Genomic DNA, 16,706 nt, shown 5'->3' on the forward strand with positions numbered 1-16,706 from the left:
AGAACACCAGGACCCACCGGCACCCCCCCGGGATCCAGGGACCGACCTCGCGACCCCCCCATGGTGTCCCCCCACTTGCATGACCGTGGTGCCCCCTCTCTGGCCATAGGTGTCCTATGTGTGGCCACACTCCCCACATCCCGGGCAGTGGTTGTCCCATATGTGACCATCAGTGGGGCTGGCACTGCTGGGGTGGGGGGGCACCATGGGGAGAGGAATATGCCTTTAGTGCCCCCCCACCCCACCGAGGCCACGGTGATGGGCTCAGGGTCACAGCGGCCTCCAGCCCTCCCCGTCCTTGCCCTGTAGCACCCATTGCGGGGGGGTCAATCGGGTGCTCGGTGAACACCCCTCCTCACTGGGGCGGCTCCTGGGTGCCCCCCCCACACCCCGTTTGGAGCTGTTGATCTGGTTCCTTCTTTGGGTGCGCCTGAGCCACGTGGTGCTGCGGGCAGGGCCATGGCCAGCACCGGGCAGGTACCGGGGGGGGACCCCCCAGATCACCCCATTGCTGCTCCTGGGACCCCCCCCCCCCATGTTCTCCCCCTAAAATGGCTGTAATGAGATTGGGCTGGGCCGGGTCATGGCAGGGGAGAGGCCCGGGAGGGCTCAAACCCTATGGGGGCTTGGGGGGATCTGGGGGGGACCAGGGAGGGGGACAAGGAGGGATTTGGGGGTGGGGGAAAGGGAGGGATTGGGGGGGACAAGGGAAATACGGGGAAGGGGACAAGGAGGGATTGGGGTGGGGGAAGCGTGGAAGGGGAAAGGGAGGGATTGGGGGGACAATGGAGATATGGGGAAGGGGACAGGGAGGGATTGGGGTGGGGGAAGCGTGGAAGGGGAAAGGGAGGGATTGGGGGGACAAGGAGGATACGGGGAAGGGGACAGGGAGGGATTTGGGGCGTCTCAGCAGGACACGGAGCTGGTGGCGTGGGGGGGTCTGTGGGTGCTCTGTGGGGTCCATCCCTGCCCTGTCCCCTGCAGCCCCTGAGGCACCGCCGTGGGGCCGCGCAGGACCCCTGGTTCCTGCTGGGCTTCGCCGTGGGGCTGGCGCTGGGGGGCTGTGTCCTGCGAGGCCTCAGGGGGCTGCAGGACCCCCCTAGAGCCGCGGGGGGGCCCCCCCTGAGCAGCCTCCCCTTGCCCACAGGTAAGACCGGGGGGGCCCATGCGAGATAAGGGAGGGTGGGGAAGGGAGAGGTCCCGGAAGCACGAACGGACACACGGGCACACCCTGGGGCGGTGAAAGGTGGTTCTGACGTCCCCGTGTGGGGTGGTGGCACCGAGGGACAAGGGAATGGCTTTAACCTGCCTGAGGGGACACTGAGATGAGCTCTGAGGCAGAAGCTCTTCCCTGTGAGGGTGCTGAGGCGCTGGCACAGGGTGCCCAGAGAAGCTGTGGCTGCCCCATCCCTGGCAGTGTTCAAGGCCAGGCTGGACACAGGGGCTTGGAGCAACCTGCTCTAGTGGAAGGTGTCCCTGCCCGGGGCAGGGGTTGGAGCTGGAGGAGCTTTAAGGTGCCTTCAACCCATTTCACGGGTCTCTGGGACTCTGGGGCTGGTGTTGGGAGCTCTGAGCCTGTGATGAATTTGGGATGGTCTGGATGTGGCGGGAGCTCGGAGCAGGGGACGGGGATGGGGCAGTGGCCGGTGGTGGGGTCCATGGGACACCCCACCACATGGAGGTGTCCATGGGACATCCCACCACATGGAGGGTTCCATGGGACATCCCACCACTTGGAGGTGTCTATGGAACATCCCACCACATGGAGGGTTCCATGGGACATCCCAGCACATGGAGGGTTCCATAGGACATCCCACCACATGGAGGTGTCTATGGGACATCCCACCACTTGGAGGGTGCCATGGGACATCCCACCACATGGAGGGTGCCATGGGACATCCCACCACATGGAGGTGTCTATGGGCCATCCCACCATCCAGGGTGGTCCATGGGCACCCCTCAGCTCCCCTCTCTCCTGCAGTGAACAGCAGCCTGGCGCAGGCGCTGTACGAGCGGGTGCGTGTCCTGTGCTGGGTGATGACCAGTCCCAGCACCCTGGACACCAGAGCCCGGCACGTGCGGGCGACCTGGGCCCGGCACTGCAACATGGTGCTGTTCATGAGCTCAGCACCAGAGCCAAGCTTCCCGGCCGTGGGGCTGCCCGTGGGGGAAGGTCGCCACCAGCTCTATTGGAAAACCATCCGCGCCTTCCAGTACGTGCACGAGCACCACCTCGACGAGGCTGACTGGTTCCTCAAGGCGGACGATGACACCTTCATGGTGGTGGCCAACCTGCGCTGGCTCCTGGCCGGGCGCTCCCCGGAGGTCCCGCTGTACCTGGGGAAGCGGTTTAAGCCCTTTGTGCGTCAGGGCTACATGAGTGGAGGGGCCGGGTACGTGCTCAGCAGAGGGGCCCTGCGGCTCCTCGCCGCCGCCTTCGCCACCGGGACCTGCACCCACAGCAGCGCCGTGGAGGACCTGGCGCTGGGGCAGTGCCTGGAGAAGCTCGGGGTGGCCGCGGGGGATTCCCGGGACACGCAGGGCCGGGAAACCTTCCACCCCTTCCCGCCGGAGCGGCACCTCGCCCAGCCCCTGCCCCACGACCGCTTCTACCCGCAGTACTCCTACTACCCCGTGCAGTGGGTGAGTAGGGACCCGCCAACCCAAACCCATCCCATGGACACCAGAGGGGGGGCCAAGAGTCCTCCAAGTCCCTCTGCACCCCCCAAGTCCCTCTGCAGTCCCCAGCCCGCCTTGAACTCCCCACGTCCCCCCTGCACTCTCATGTTCCCCTGCACCCCCCAAGCCCCTCTGCAGCCCCCAAGCCCCCTCTGGACCCTCCCAAGTCCCCCCTGAATCCCCCAAGTCCCCTCTGCACCCCCTGCACCTCCCAAGTCTCCTCTGGACCCCTCCATACCCCCTACACCCCCCAAGCCCCCTCTGCACCTTCCATGTCCCTCTGCACCCCCTGCACTCCCCAAGCTCCCTCTGGACCCCTCCATACCCCTGACACCCCCCAAATCCCCTCTGCACCCCCCATGTCTCTCTGCATCCCCTGAACCCCCCCAAGTCCCCGCTGCACCCCCAAGCCCACCGCTGTCACGTGGTGCTGTGCCGCCAGCAGGCCGCGCTGGCCCCGCCCACCTAAGGCCCCGCCCACCCAGTGGCGACGCGCCCCGGCCAGGCCCCACCCACTTCATTTGCATAGAAGGAACGCCTCTCTTCTAAGCGCCACCTGCCCGGTGCTCCGCCCACCTCATTTGCATTCAAGCCACGCCCACCCCGCTGGCCCAGCCCCACCAGCCTGTGGGGCACGCCCCCTCAGGCCACGCCCCCTCTGGCGCCCCCTGCAGGCCGCCGCGTGCTGCTCCGACCTCTCGGTTTCGTTCCACTACGTGGACGCGGTCCAGATGCACGCGCTGGAATTCCTGACCCACCGGCTGCGGCCCTACGGATACCGGCACCGGTACCGGCCTCACCCCTGACCCCCCCCTGACCCCCCTGACCCCCACCTCGACACCGGTACCGGCCTGACCCCTGACCCCCCCCGACCTCCCCCCGGCACCGGTACCGGTCTCACCCCTGACCCCCCCCGGTACCGGCCTGACCCCCGATCCCCCCCGGCACCGGTACTGGCTTCACCCCCTGACCCCCCCCGGCACCGGTACCGGCCCTGAGCCCCCCCGACCTCTCCCACACCAGTACCAGCCCCCCTGGACCCTTCCTGACCACCGGTACCAGACCCCCCCTTAACGCCCCGGCACCAGGACCCTGGTGGTCTCCAGAACTGAGCCAGGGCACAGCCCCACAGCACAGCCCATCCAGCCCCATCGCGGCCCTGTGGCCGGACCCCCCCCCCCCCCCCGCTCCCCATCCCGAACCCCCCCCCGGTGCCGCCGCAGGAGCCGCGCTCACAGCGCCAAATCCAACATTGTTACGTACTTACAGTTACAACCCGAAACCGCTGTACACGCCATGACACGCCACGGCATGGCATGACACGCCATGACATGCCACAACACGCCACGGCACGCCAAGGCACGCCAAAGCACGCCATGACACACCATGACACGCTGTGACATGCCACGACGCCCCTGATCCCCCCAAGCCCCGGGGCCCTGGCTCAGTCCCACCGGCGCTGCCAGGGCGTCACAGCGAGGGGCACCCCTACATTCATGGGGGGGTCCCAGGGGTGGGGGGCATGGGATGGGCCCCCCCCAGGCCCATGTGTGCCCCCACCACCGTCCAACGGTGAAACGAAGCAATAAATTAACGAGGATCCCAAGGGGATGGTGACAAAAGGGGGGTTCGGGGGGGTTGTCACAGGTTCAGGGGGGGTCAGGGCACAGTTTGGGGGGGGGTTGTACAAAAGGGTCTGTAGAAAATGGGGTCGGGGCTGTTCCTGTCGCGGTGCCGGTGCCAGGGGCGGGGACTCGGGGTGGGGGACCCATGGGGAGAGGTGGGGACCCATGGGGGGGGACACCCATGTCAGTGGGGTGCCATAGGCAGGATGACATGAATGGGGTGACATGGGCAGTGTGACACGACCAGCGCTGTCCCCATCGGTGCCCCACACCGATATACAGGGGGGTGACCACGGCGCCACCAGCGCTGGGTGCTGGGACCTGGCACGGGCAGAGGGACAGGACCGGGAGACCCGGAGAGCTCCCAGCAGGAGCCGGGTAATAAATAGAGCCTCGGGACCGCGAACCGGGGCCGGTGGCACCGGGGTTGGGGGGCGGGTGACACCAGGGGCTGGTGGCATCACCCGCAAGCCCGGGGGGGGCCGTGGCTACACGAGCGCGGTGTGCGGCTCGCAGGGCCCGCAGCTGCTCCTGCGGCGGGGGCCGGGGGCGCTGTCGGCGCTGTCGGCGCTGTCGGCGAACCCCTCGCCGGGGCAGCCGTGCTGCAGCAGGATGTCGGCGCACTCCCGGCTGCCGGCGCGGCGCGCATAGAACAGCGCCGTGTGCCCGCGGCCGTCCCGCGCCCGCACGTCGGCTCCGTGCTGCGGGGACACGGGTGTCAGCGCCGCGGTCTCCGGGAGGGGACCGGGGACACGGGGGTGCGCCACTGGGACTGTGGTTATCCCGTGGGGTTATCGGCATGGTGGGGTTCTGTGGCTGAACCGTGGTCCCCATGGCCACACCGCGTGCCACATGGACACACCACATCCCCCTTGGCCACACCACATCCTCCCTGACCACATCACGTCCCCCATGGCCATGTCATGGTTCCCATGACCACATCACATCCCCCATGGCCACCCCATGACCTCCACGACCACACCATGTCCCCCATAGCCATGTCAAGGTCCCCATGACCACCCCACATCCCCCACGGCCACGCCACGACCCCCCTGACCACCCCACGTGCCCCACAACTACCCATCCCACCCCCTTCACCCCTTTCCCCCACATACCCACAGCAGCAGCTGCGTGATGACTACGAGCCCCATGTCACAGGCCACATGCAGCGCCGGGCGCCCATCCCCGTCCCCAGCGCGGACGTTGAGCTGCTCCTTCTTGCTGTGGGCCAGGAGCAGCAGCACCAGCTCCAGGTCCTTGTCCTGCACGGCTCGGAGGAGCTGCTCCCCCAGCGGCCCCTCGGCCTCCGGCAGCGGTGCCAGGAACAGCTTCTGCTCGTACTTAGCCCGGATCCAGGCCTCTCGCTCCTCCCTGCGGACACGGGCACAGCGCGTCACGGGCTGGGGGGGGGGGACTCCCGGGGCCCGGGGGGGAGGCAGCACCCACCGGGAGGCCTCGGGGGTGGGTTTGCTGCGGCCCTGCGGGCTCTTCTCCCAGATGCTGTTGGCGGTGGCGTTGCCGATGGAGGTCAGCACCAGGGTCAGCTCCCGCGGCCAATCGTCCAGGTCCAGCGAGCGCACGCGGGAGAGGTGCGTGCCCAGGTTGCGGTGGATCCCCGAGCACTCGATGCAGATCAGGGCGCCCAGGTTCAGGCTGGCCCAGGTCGGGTCTGGGGGGGGGGACACAGAGATGGTCAGTACCACAAAGGAGGCATAGCACCCACCTGGAACGCCCCCGGCTTGATGGCACCTCAGGATGCATGTCCCATGGCACATGGTGCTTCCTAGCCCAGGCCATTGGGTAACCCCATGGCATGACACCACCCCTTGGGTGGCCCATGGTGCCATGTGGCACATGGTACTTCCTTGCCCAGGTTATTGGTGGCCCATGGCATGACATGGCCCATGGCATCACGTGCACATGGTGCTTCCTCGCTCAGGGCGTTACATGGCCCATGGCGACACATAGTGCATGATGCTTCCTTACCCATGTTGGCCCATTGGGTGGCCCATGGCATTAGATGGCACATGGTGGCACATGGTGCTTCCTCACCCAGGGCATTGGGTGGCCCATGGCATGGCATGGCCCATGGCATGGCATGACCCATGGCATGAGTTGGCCCATGGCATGATGTGGCCCACAGCATGACATAGCCTATGGCATCATGTGGCAGACAGTGCCTAGGACATTGGGTGGCCCATGGCATTGGGTGGCCCATGGTGCCACTTGGCACATGGTCTCCATGTCATTGGTGGCCAGTGACATCCTGTCACCCCACGCACCGTCACAGCACGCGTCGATCCGCGGCTCTGCCACATGGCACCAAGTGACCAATGGCTCCACTTGGCACCATGAGAACAATGACACTGCACAGCCCAAGTGTCCTGTGTCACTGTGTCACCACTGACCCCCCATGACCCTCATGGCCCCCATGTCCCCAGTGACCCCCGACACTCACTGGGTGCCCCGCAGTCCACGCAGAGCGAGTTGCCGCGGGCATTGCGGATGGCCTGGATGGCCACGGCCTCACTCTGGCTGTCCATGCGAGCCTGGGGGGGGACATGGGGACAGTGAGTGGGGCTGGTGACGTGGTGGCCCCTCCGTGGCCGCTGTGGAGTCCTACCTTGTTCTTGCTGCTCTCGCAGCACTGGAGGCTGGCCAGGATCTGGCTCTCGATGGCCTGCACCCAGGCGTCGCGCTCCTCAAAGCTGCTCGCCTCGAAGTGCCACGTCTGCCCCGTGCTGGACACGATGAGGAACTCGAAGTTCTCCTCTTCTGCAGGAGCAAAAACCCCAAACCAACGGTGGGTGGTGGGACGGGGGGAATCCAACCCCCTATGGGTGCCCCAGCGCCCACAGCACCCATAGGTCCGCAGCAGAGGAAGGAGCAGGGCAGGAGGTGCAGGGGGAGGCACGTGCAGGAGGAGCCGTTACCTGTTTTATACAGATTTCTTAAACTACCAAAGCTTTTTAGCTTCCACATTTTGCGCTTGGCTGTGGGAGGGTCCGGAGCAGCGGGAGCAGAGAGAGGAGAGGGGGGGACAGAGTCACCACAGAAGAACCACCAAGCCCCGAGGGACAAGGGACAGTGCCCAGGAGACAGCGCGGGGGGTGCAGGGGGGACAGAGCAAGTGGGGCTCAGCAGTGGTTGAGCATCCAGGGGCATCGTCCCCATGGATGTGACGGTGCGTCCGTGGGCATCCAGGGCCTGAGGGACCTGTGGCCGTGGTCTCACCTTCTGCCTGCCCGGCAGAACCCTCCGTCTTGGACGGTGTCATCAGCTTCTTCCGCCGGTGCTTCTTCCTGTCCATGAGCGGTGACGGTGGCGGGTCCCGGCCCGTGCTGCCGGGGCTGGAGATGGCTTCGAAGGGGGCATCTGTGGAGACACCAACACTGATGGGTGCCGGCGACACCGAGACCACCAGGTCCAGTGGGGCCAAGGGGGTCACTGGGGACTTGGGAGCCACCAGAACCACCGGGACCACCAGAGTCACCAAGCACACCAAGGTTAGTGACCATTGAAGCCAACCAGGTCGCCATTGAAGCCACCAGGGTGACCAGGTCCACCAGAGCCACTGGGTTCCCCATAGTCACCACATTCACAAGTGTCACCAGGGCCACCAGAGTCACCAGTGTCACCAAACCGACCAGTCACTGGGATCAACAGGGCTATCGGAGGGTGACCAGGTCCACAAGAGCCACTGGGCTCTTCACCACGGTCACCAGGACCACTGGATCCACCAGGGTCACCAAACCCACTGGGGTCGCTGGGTTAACCAAAGCCACCATGTTCACCGTGGAATCCAAGATCACCAGGGCCATCAAGGGCCACCAGGTCTCCAGGCTTACCAGGTCCACCGGGCTCACTGGAACAACCACAGGATGGGACAAGGGGACACTGGGATGGGCCACAGGGTGCCTGGTGCTATCCTGGGGTGGTCGCCGGGTCCATTGGGACAGGAGATGGCTCATGGGGACAGGAGGGGACACAAGGGAACAGGAGGGGGCACAAGGGGACAGGAGGCGGCACAAGGAGACAGAAGGGCACAAGGGGACAGGAGGTGGCACAAGGAGACAGAAGGGGGCACAAGGGAAGAGGAAGGGGCACAAGGGGACAGGAGGTGTCAGTGTCACTCACCGGAGGTGACTCTGGCGCTGGAGGCGGAGGCGCAGCGCTGCAGCGACCGCTCGGCTTTACCCGGCACCTTCAGCCCCGGCTCCGGGGGGAGGCTGAGCCCCACGGCTGGGGGGGGGCACCAGTGACACCCCGTCCTGCAGGACCCCCCCATTGCCAGCAGCACCCCCAGCTCCTGCTGAACCCCCCCCATTGCCACCAGCAGCCCCAGCTCCTGCTGAACCCCCCCATTGCCACCAGCACCCCTAGCTTCTGCTGCCCCCCCCATTGCCACCAGCACCCCCAGCTCCTGCTGAACCCCCCCATTGCCAGCAGCACCCCCAGCTCCTGCTGAACGTCCCCATTGCCGCTGGCACCCCCAGCTCCTGCTGAACCCCCCCGCCGGTCCCTCAGGCCCCCCCCCCGCACTCACCACCCCCATCGTCCCGCAGGAGCCCGTTGGCGCTGGGGGCGGGGCCGCAGGCGGAGATCGCGCGGGGGGGCCGCTTCCCCGGGACCTTGACCGTGGTGCGGAGCAAATCCATCTCCTTCCCATGGGTGCTGTGCAGGTAATCCTGTGTGAGACAAGAGAGGTGACACCGGGTCCTGCATGGGACAAGAGGTGACACTGGGTCCTGTATGGGGATGGGAGGTGGCACCGGGTCCTGCATGGGACAAGAGAGGTGACAGCGGGTCCTGCATGGGCACGGGAGGTGACGCCGGTTCCCGCAGGGGACACTCACGTTCACGCTCGGGTGGTAGAGCAGGAGCCCGTTGCTGCTCAGGGTCACGTATTTCTTCTTCCACTCCTTGTTGAGGGAGTTGCCGCTGCGCTTCAGCAGGAAGCTCTGGGGCAGGGACAGGGACAGCGCTGGCACCGAGCGGGGAGGGGGGGACATCGCCGCGTCCCCCCGCGGCCAACACACACCTGCTTGATGGGGATGGGCACGGAGCGGGCGGTGCCGGGGCCCTCCAGGCTCCGCTTGTCCGAGTCACTGCCGCGGCGCGTCTGCGGGGACAGCGACAGGGATGGGGATGGGGACAGGGACAGCGACAGCGACAGGGACATGGGACAGGGTCAGGGGCAGGGGCAGGGGGATGGGACAGGGATGGGGATGGGGACAGGGACAGGGGATGGGACAGGGACATGGCGATGGGACATGTGGCCACAGCACCCACCCCCAGTGACACTGGGGTGCCCATATGGCTCCCTGTGCTGCGATGGGAAACTATAGGTGCCACATGTCCCCTGATGCCACCACCCATCCAAAGGGACACCACGGATGCCACATGCACTGCCTGAGCACCATGGTGGGACAGCCTAGATCCACATGTTCCCCTGTGCCACCACCCTGCCAAGAGGACACCATGGTTGCTATATGTCCCTTGTTGCCACCACCCTTCCAAGGGGACACTGTAGGTGCCACATGTGGCCTGATGCCACCACCCTGCCAAGGGGACACCGTGGGTGCCACACGTCCCCGCTGGCGCAGCAGTGACTCACGGCGAAGAGGCTGGTGCGGCGCTTGGCCCCACGGTGCAGGGAGCTTGGGGTCCCTGGGGCCACGGGGGTGTCGCTGCGCAGGTCCCGGTGGGTGACGTTGGGGGTGGACGGCAGCGAGGACGAGTAGTCGCTGGTGTGGCCGTTGCTGGTCTGGGGGCATGGCGGGGTCAGAGCCGCCACCGGAGCCCCGTGGCCGGGGGTGGGTGACGGGGGGTACCTGGCCAGGGTGGGAGCCCCCGACCGGGGTGGAGGCGGCCGAGTGGCTGGGGGAGCTGGGCAGGGACTTGCAGGAGGCCACGAGCTGCTGCTGCTTCCTCAGCGCCACCACCTTCTGCGCCACTGCTCCGAGAGCCTCGTGTCAGGTGGGACGTGGGACGTGGGACATGGCACCGAGACCCCAGCCCACCACCGTGGCCCCATCCCACCTCCACCACCACCACGCTTGTACCCATCCCACCTCCACCACCACCATGGTCCCATCCCACCTCCAACACCACGCTTGTTCCCATCCCACCTCCATCACCATCCATGGTCCCATCCCACCTCCAACACCATGCTTGTTCCTATCCCACCTCCACCACCATCCATGGTCCCATCCCACCTCCACCACCACCATGGCCCCATTACATCTCCACCACAACCATGGTCCCGTTCCACCTCCAACACCACGCTTGTTCCCATCCCACCTCCACCACAACCATGGTCCCATCCCACCTCCACCACCACCATGGCCCCATCCCACCTCCACCACCACCATGGTCCCATCCCACCTCCACCACCACCATGGCCCCATTACATCTCCACCACAACCATGGTCCCATCCCACCTCCACCACCACCATGGCCCCATCCCACCTCCACCACCACCATGGTCCCATCCCACCTCCACCACCACCATGGTCCCATCCCACCTCCACCACCACCATGGCCCCATCCCACCTCCACCACCACCATGGTCCCATCCCACCTCCACCACCACCATGGTCCCATCCCACCTCCACCACCACCATGTCCTCATTCCACCTCCACTACAACCATGGTCCCATCCCATCTCCACCAGCACGCTTGTCCCCATCCCACCTCCACCACAACCATGGTCCCATCCCACCTCCCTCAACCCCCCCCAGCCAACCTGGAGCACGGGGCACCCACCCTCGGTGAAGACCCTGTCCACATTGAGGCCGTAGGTGGCGCAGGTCTCGTAGTAGAGGCAGCGCTTCATGTCCCCGCAGAGCGCGCGGGCCCGGGCGTCCTCCACCACGCGCGGGCTGGAGGAGCTGATCTTGTCTGTGGGGAGCAGCGGTGAGGGGGGGTTGTCCCCTCCCCACGCCGGCCCCATGGGGGTCCCCCCCCGGCTCACCCTGGGTGCCCACCAGCGCCAGGGCCACCTCAGCGGCGCCCCGGTGGGTGACGAGCAGCTCGTGGAGCTTCACCACCTCCTGGAAGCTGCTTTCACTCTCCAGGCTGAACACGAAGATGATGGCGTCGGCCCAGCCGGCGAACTGGGGGGGACACGATGGTGGGGTCAGCGCTCGGCCCCGCTGTGGGACCCCCTGGCCCAGCCTGCACCCACCTCTGGGTCCGGGGCTCCTCCTTCCTCCCGGATGAGCAGAAGGTGGCTCTGGCCATCGACGGTCACCTCGCGCTTGAACTGGCCACCTGATCCAGGGAGAGAACAGGGACCCCAGGCTGAGCCGGACTCATGGCCTGAGACCCCGTGGGCTGGAGCACCCCATGGCCCTGAGCACCCCACAGCCATGAGCACCCAATGGCCATGAGCACCCCATGGCCCTGAGCACCTCATGGCCTTGAGCACCCCATGGCCATGAGTACTCAATGACCATGAGCACCCAATGGCCCTGAGCATCTCATGGCCTTGAGCACCCCATGGCCCTGAGCACTCCATGGGCTGGAGAACCCCATGGGCTGGAGCATCCCATGGCCATGAGCACTCAATGGCCCTGAGCATCCCATGGGCTGGAGCACCCCATGGCTGTGCCCAACACTACAGCCTTGACCATGCTCTTGTCCATGTTCAGAACCGTGGCCTTGTCCATCCCATGGTCATGGACTAAGCTCAGGCCCATGGTCATGCCCAACCCTGTGACCATGCCCAGCTCCATGATCATAGTCCATTCCTATGGCCTTGTCCATCCCATGGCCAAGCTCAAGCTCATGGTCATGCCCAACCCTACAATAACCATGCCCATCCCCATGGCAATGTCCATCCCCCTGGCAATGCCCAGCCCCATGGCCATGCCCATTCCCAAGGCCATGTCCAGCCCTATGGCCACTCACTCTCGGTGGGCTCCAGGCCCACGTAGGAGCCGGTGAGGAAGCGATGGACGAGCGCGGACTTCCCGCTCCTGCTGCTGCCTAGGACGCCCTGGGGACAGAGCAGAGGAGGTGTCAGGGTGGTCATGGGGACAGGGACACAGGGACACAGGGACAAGGGGGCACGGGGACACGGTACCCACCAGGCGGATCTCGGGGATGGAGCGACCCAGGGTCCATTCCTGACTGTTGACCAGAGCCTCTGTGGGGCAGGAGAAGGGTGGGACGGTGCCACCAGCCCCGGGCCGGGCCAGGCCACCCCCCACCCTCGCCGCGGCACCGGCAGCAGCCGTGGGCAGCACCCGCCGTCACCAAGCAACGCACCGGGGGCGGCACAGACGTGACGTGACGTGCGGGGACGGGGACATGGAGCCCGGCACGGGATGGGGATGGGGATGGGGTGGGAATGGGGGTGAAGCGTGGCGGGAGAACGTGGTGTGGCTCAGGGAGATGATGGGAACCAGGACACGACGGGCACCAGGGTACGACGGGCACCAGGATGTGTCATGTCATGAGGACACGATGGAACCAGGGCACGGTGAGCACCAGGAGGCAACGTGGCACCAGGATGTGGCCTGGCACAGGATGTTGATGAGCACCAAGAGGCAACATGGCACGAGGATGCAGTGTGGCATGGGGACACCATGGGAACCAGGACACCATGGGCATCAGGACACAATGGCACCAGGATGTGGTGTGGCCAGAAAACATGGCATGGCATGAGGACACAATGAGCACCAGGACATGATGGCACCAGGATGCAGCATGGCATGAGGACACTATGGGTTTCAGGACATGATGGGCACCAGGACATGGTGTGGCAGGAAAACATGGCATGGCATGAGAACACAATGAGCACCAGGACATGATGGCATGAGGATGCGGCATGGCACAAGGGCACGATGGGCACCAGGACGTGGTGTGGCACATGGCGGGCATGAGGATGCGGTGGCTGCGGTGCACACGATGACATGGCAGGCGGGAGGATGTGGTGTGCACGGGGGCACGAGGGCGCAGCACAGCACAAGGACGTGGTGTGACACAGAGGCACGAGGAGCACGAGGCCGCGGCACACGCTGGGCATGAGGATGCACCCGGCCCCACGCATGAGGACGTGACACAAGGGCACGGCGTGGCACAAGCACGTGGCGGCACATGAGGACATTCCCTGCGTCGTCCCCCCCAGGCCCTGGGCACCATGAGAAGGGAAACTGAGGCCGAGCAAAGGCAGAAGGTCCCCCCCTTCCTGTGCCTCAGTTTCCCCGGCAGAAGAGGGGTCAACCTGCTTCTGCCCCCTCACATGTCCCAGCTGCCCGCCCCACAGCACCGAGGGGCACAGACGGACACGGGGCAGAGGACGGACGGACGGACGTGTGATGGGTGTCACAGGTGGCGGCGCGGACGGACGGATGCTGAGACAAGATGGGTGAGGGCTGAGCCTGACGGAGCCACCAAGGTGGGAAAACTGAGGCACCAGACCCCTACATTGGCTGCCCCACAGCACCTGAAACCACTTAGGGGATGGCCTTGACTTGGTGTGTCCCCAGCCCCCAGCTATGGGGTGCAGACAGGTCCCAGCCCCACACAACCCCCGCTGCACCCCCTCACACCCTCCTCAGCTCCATTGCACCCACTCCCAGCCCCACATATCTCCCCCCAGCCCCACAGGGACACCAAGGCGCAACTCCGCAGCCCATGGCACAGCCGGTCCATGGGACCCCCGCACCCCTCCAACGCCCGGCGCTCACCCGGGGGCCGCGGGGAAACTGAGGCACGTCCCAGACCGCCCGGTACTCACGGGGGGGGGCCCAGGGGGGCGCGGGAGGGGGCGCGGGGCTCTTGGCGAAGATGCCGCTGATGAACTTGAGCATCTTGCGGTCGCGGGTGGAGGCTCGGCCGCCTTCGCGCCCCCGTTTGAGCCCCGTCTCGGTACCAGCGGCACCGGGGGGGGCAGCGGGAGCCGGGACCGGAGCCAACCCCCCCGCTACCGGGGGCAGGTCGCTGTAATCCAGGGTCTTGCTTTTGCCTTTGTGCGGGGAGAACCGACCCCGTCCCGACGGCCGCGGCCCCACCTCGGGTCCCACTTTGCCCCCCCCGGCTTTGGGCCGCCCCTTGCCCTCGCCCTCGGGCCACGAGAGGCGGCTGCCCCCGGCCCCGCTCCCGGTCGCCTTCAGGGGCCCTTTGGTCGCCTTCAGGGGGTCCCCGGGGGTCACCACTTTAAACGGCTTCGTCCCGGTCAAGCGGAGCCGGCGGGGCCCGGCCGAGGGGTGCGGGGAGGACACGGGGTGCGGGGGGGGTTTGGCCACCTCCGGGGTCACCTCGGGGCACCCCCATGTTGCCTGGGCCAGCAGCGGGGGGCGCGGGGTCGCCAGGGCGGGGGGGGTGCGGCCCCGCTCCCCTGTTGCCTCCAAGGTGCCCTTGGACACCCCTCGGGGAGGGGGGTCGGGTTTTGGGGGTACGGCGGGGGGGAGGGAGGCCGCGGGGGGTTTCGGGGGTACGGCGGGGGGCAGCGGGAGCGAAGCCGGGTCCGGTTTGGGGGGGACAAGCGGGGGTTGTGGGGGGGGAAGAGACGCCGGGTCGGGCTTGGGGGGTACAACCGGGGGGGGGGGCAGCAGGGTCGGGTCGGGTTTTGGGGGTACGACGGGGGGGGTGGAGGTGGGAGAACGGGGCCGGCGGGAGGCGGCGGCGGCGGCGGGGCGGGGAGGGGGGGCCGAGGCCTCGGTGATGGGCGTCGGGCCCGGGCTGGGGGTCCGGGGGCTCCCGGGGGGGGCCGCAGCGTCGGGGGGGCCGGTTGTACTTATCCAAAGAGCGTCCTGGCGCTGGAAGAGCCGCTCGGGCCGCTTCGTTCTGCCGCCGCCACCGGGATCCTCGGGGCGGGCGGCATCAACCGGCCTCCCCCCGGGGTGGGGGGACCCATCGCTGCCCCCCCCCGCCGCCGCCGCGGCCGCCGCCGCCGGCTCCGGTTCTCCCGGCGCTGCCGCCACCGACTCGAGCTTGACGAGGGTGAGGGAGATGAGGAAGGTTGTGCGGCGCTGGAGGCCGCTGGTCCTGCTCATGGGTGCGGGCAGGGACACCCCTCCCGGGCCGGGCAGGCGGCGGAGCCCCCCCCTCGCTGTCCCTGTCCCCGTCGCTGTGTATCCGTGTCCCCCCCCCCGTTCCCGGTGTTCCCGGTTCGCTGGAGGATGCTCGGCGCCGTCCCCACCCCCGGCCCTGCCTCCCCGAAGCCTTTCCCCGCTCCTCGCCCGCCCCCGGAGGGGTTGGAACCGACACCGCCCCCCCCCACCGAACAAACCCCCCCCGAACAGCCCCCCCCCGAACCGAACAACCCCCTCCCGGACCGAACAACCCCCCTCCCCGGGTTAAAGACCGGGGGCACCGTGGGGACCCCCACCCAAGGGTGGGGGAGATGGATGTGGGATCGGGGGGGGTGTTATGGGGGGGGAGTCGGTTGGCATGGGGGTGGTGGGGAGGGGGGGCACCGGGGATATAGGGGGTTATGGGAGGTGTATGGGGGGTTATGGGGAGGTGGGGGGGGGCTATGGGGGAGTTGTGGGGCGGTTATGGGGGGAGCTATGGGGCGGTTATGGGGGATTATGGGCGTTATGGGAGGGCTATGGGAGGTTGTGGGGGGGCTATGGGGGGTATGGAGGGGTTGTGGGGTCCCGGTTTGGGGGGGGTCCCGTGGGGGGCCCCATACACGTTCCCGGCCCCGGCCTCCCGTTGCCCGTCATGTTTTTAGCATCGCCCCCTCCCCTTTCCCTCCTCCCGCATCCCGTTATCCTGTTGCCGTGGCAGCGGCGGGGCCGGGGATGGAGCCCCACGGGCGGTCCCCAGCGGTTCCCCCCACACCCCCCCGGCCTGTGCGTTCCCCCCCGCGGGGGTGATGGGTTTCGGGGGTCGTGTCCCCCCCCCGCTCCCCCCTCCCTCCCCCCCGTGTTACTGCCACATTCCCGCTGCTCGTGACAGAACCGGGAGCGTCGCCCCAGCAACGCGCCCACGGCACCACCGGGATGGATGGATGAGGGGGGGGCACCCCTTGATCCCCCCCCTTGTCCCTCTCTGTCACTGTCTGTGTCACTCTGTGACACAGCACCCCCATAGGGCCAGTGTTGCCACCCTCCCATTCCCAGTACATCCCAGTCCCTCCCAATGCCCCTCAGCAGCCCCCAGGCAAAGAGCTGGGTGCCCCCCCATCACCCAAGGGTGGCTCTTGTTTGTCTCCCCCCAACTATGGGGGGGTCGCGGTGGGTCTGACACACACCTCCCTCAAACCAGCCACATCCCCATCAATCAACATGCCCAGGCCCTGCTGCCCCCCTCCTTGGAGTTGTGGGGCTGAGGTGGGGGTCAGGAGCACCTATAGTGGGTGAGAGCTGGGCCCTGGGGTGGGGGTGCTGGTGGGGGGGTCCCTGTGCCCCCCCATCTGTGGGTACCACTTTGTGAGTGCTTAGC

General features: G+C 67.1%; 3 protein-coding genes across 3 annotated transcripts; 1 reads left to right on the plus strand and 2 right to left on the minus strand.

The window, feature by feature from the left end:
- Nucleotides 1-459: 459 nt before the first annotated feature.
- On the plus strand, nt 460-4,285 carry LOC115618767 (glycoprotein-N-acetylgalactosamine 3-beta-galactosyltransferase 1-B-like). Its single transcript, XM_030510671.2, has 5 exons — nt 460-477; nt 985-1,147; nt 1,982-2,643; nt 3,354-3,466; nt 3,949-4,285. The coding sequence occupies exons 1-5, from the start codon at nt 460-462 to the stop codon at nt 3,977-3,979; spliced, it is 987 nt and encodes a 328-aa protein (XP_030366531.2). The 3' UTR covers nt 3,980-4,285.
- AGAP2 (ArfGAP with GTPase domain, ankyrin repeat and PH domain 2) lies at nt 3,912-14,721 on the minus strand. The gene is made up of 19 exons (XM_030510613.1): nt 14,053-14,721; nt 12,398-12,456; nt 12,219-12,306; nt 11,494-11,579; nt 11,281-11,422; nt 11,073-11,207; nt 10,139-10,260; nt 9,922-10,071; nt 9,346-9,426; nt 9,161-9,265; nt 8,851-8,992; nt 8,442-8,546; nt 7,539-7,679; nt 7,238-7,297; nt 6,928-7,079; nt 6,763-6,853; nt 5,751-5,973; nt 5,420-5,675; nt 3,912-5,005 (listed from the first exon to the last, which is right to left on the minus strand). Exons 1-19 carry the CDS (start codon nt 14,123-14,125, stop codon nt 4,793-4,795), a joined length of 2,424 nt encoding a protein of 807 aa, XP_030366473.1. The 5' UTR covers nt 14,126-14,721; the 3' UTR covers nt 3,912-4,792.
- LOC115618602 (extensin-like) lies at nt 14,239-15,448 on the minus strand. The gene is made up of 2 exons (XM_030510309.1): nt 14,302-15,448; nt 14,239-14,255 (listed from the first exon to the last, which is right to left on the minus strand). The coding sequence occupies exons 1-2, from the start codon at nt 15,308-15,310 to the stop codon at nt 14,239-14,241; spliced, it is 1,026 nt and encodes a 341-aa protein (XP_030366169.1). The 5' UTR covers nt 15,311-15,448.
- Nucleotides 15,449-16,706: the final 1,258 nt, after the last annotated feature.

The sequence above is a fragment of the Strigops habroptila genome, chromosome 23, assembly GCF_004027225.2.
Source record: "Strigops habroptila isolate Jane chromosome 23, bStrHab1.2.pri, whole genome shotgun sequence".
NCBI lineage: Eukaryota > Metazoa > Chordata > Aves > Psittaciformes > Psittacidae > Strigops > Strigops habroptila.

Coding starts and splice junctions, on each gene's coding strand:
- AGAP2 (XM_030510613.1), bottom strand. CDS start 14,125: ATGCTCAAGTTCATCAGCGGCATCTTCGCCAAGAGCCCCGCGCCCCCT. Junction 6,854..6,927: donor GCGAGAGCAGCAAGAACAAG/GTAGGACTCCAC, acceptor GTCCCCCCCCAG/GCTCGCATGGACAGCCAGAG. Junction 5,676..5,750: donor CCCACCCCCGAGGCCTCCCG/GTGGGTGCTGCC, acceptor CCGTGTCCGCAG/GGAGGAGCGAGAGGCCTGGA.
- LOC115618602 (XM_030510309.1), bottom strand. CDS start 15,310: ATGAGCAGGACCAGCGGCCTCCAGCGCCGCACAACCTTCCTCATCTCC.
- LOC115618767 (XM_030510671.2), top strand. Junction 2,644..3,353: donor CCTACTACCCCGTGCAGTGG/GTGAGTAGGGAC, acceptor CGCCCCCTGCAG/GCCGCCGCGTGCTGCTCCGA. Junction 3,467..3,948: donor CCCTACGGATACCGGCACCG/GTACCGGCCTCA, acceptor ACGTACTTACAG/TTACAACCCGAAACCGCTGT.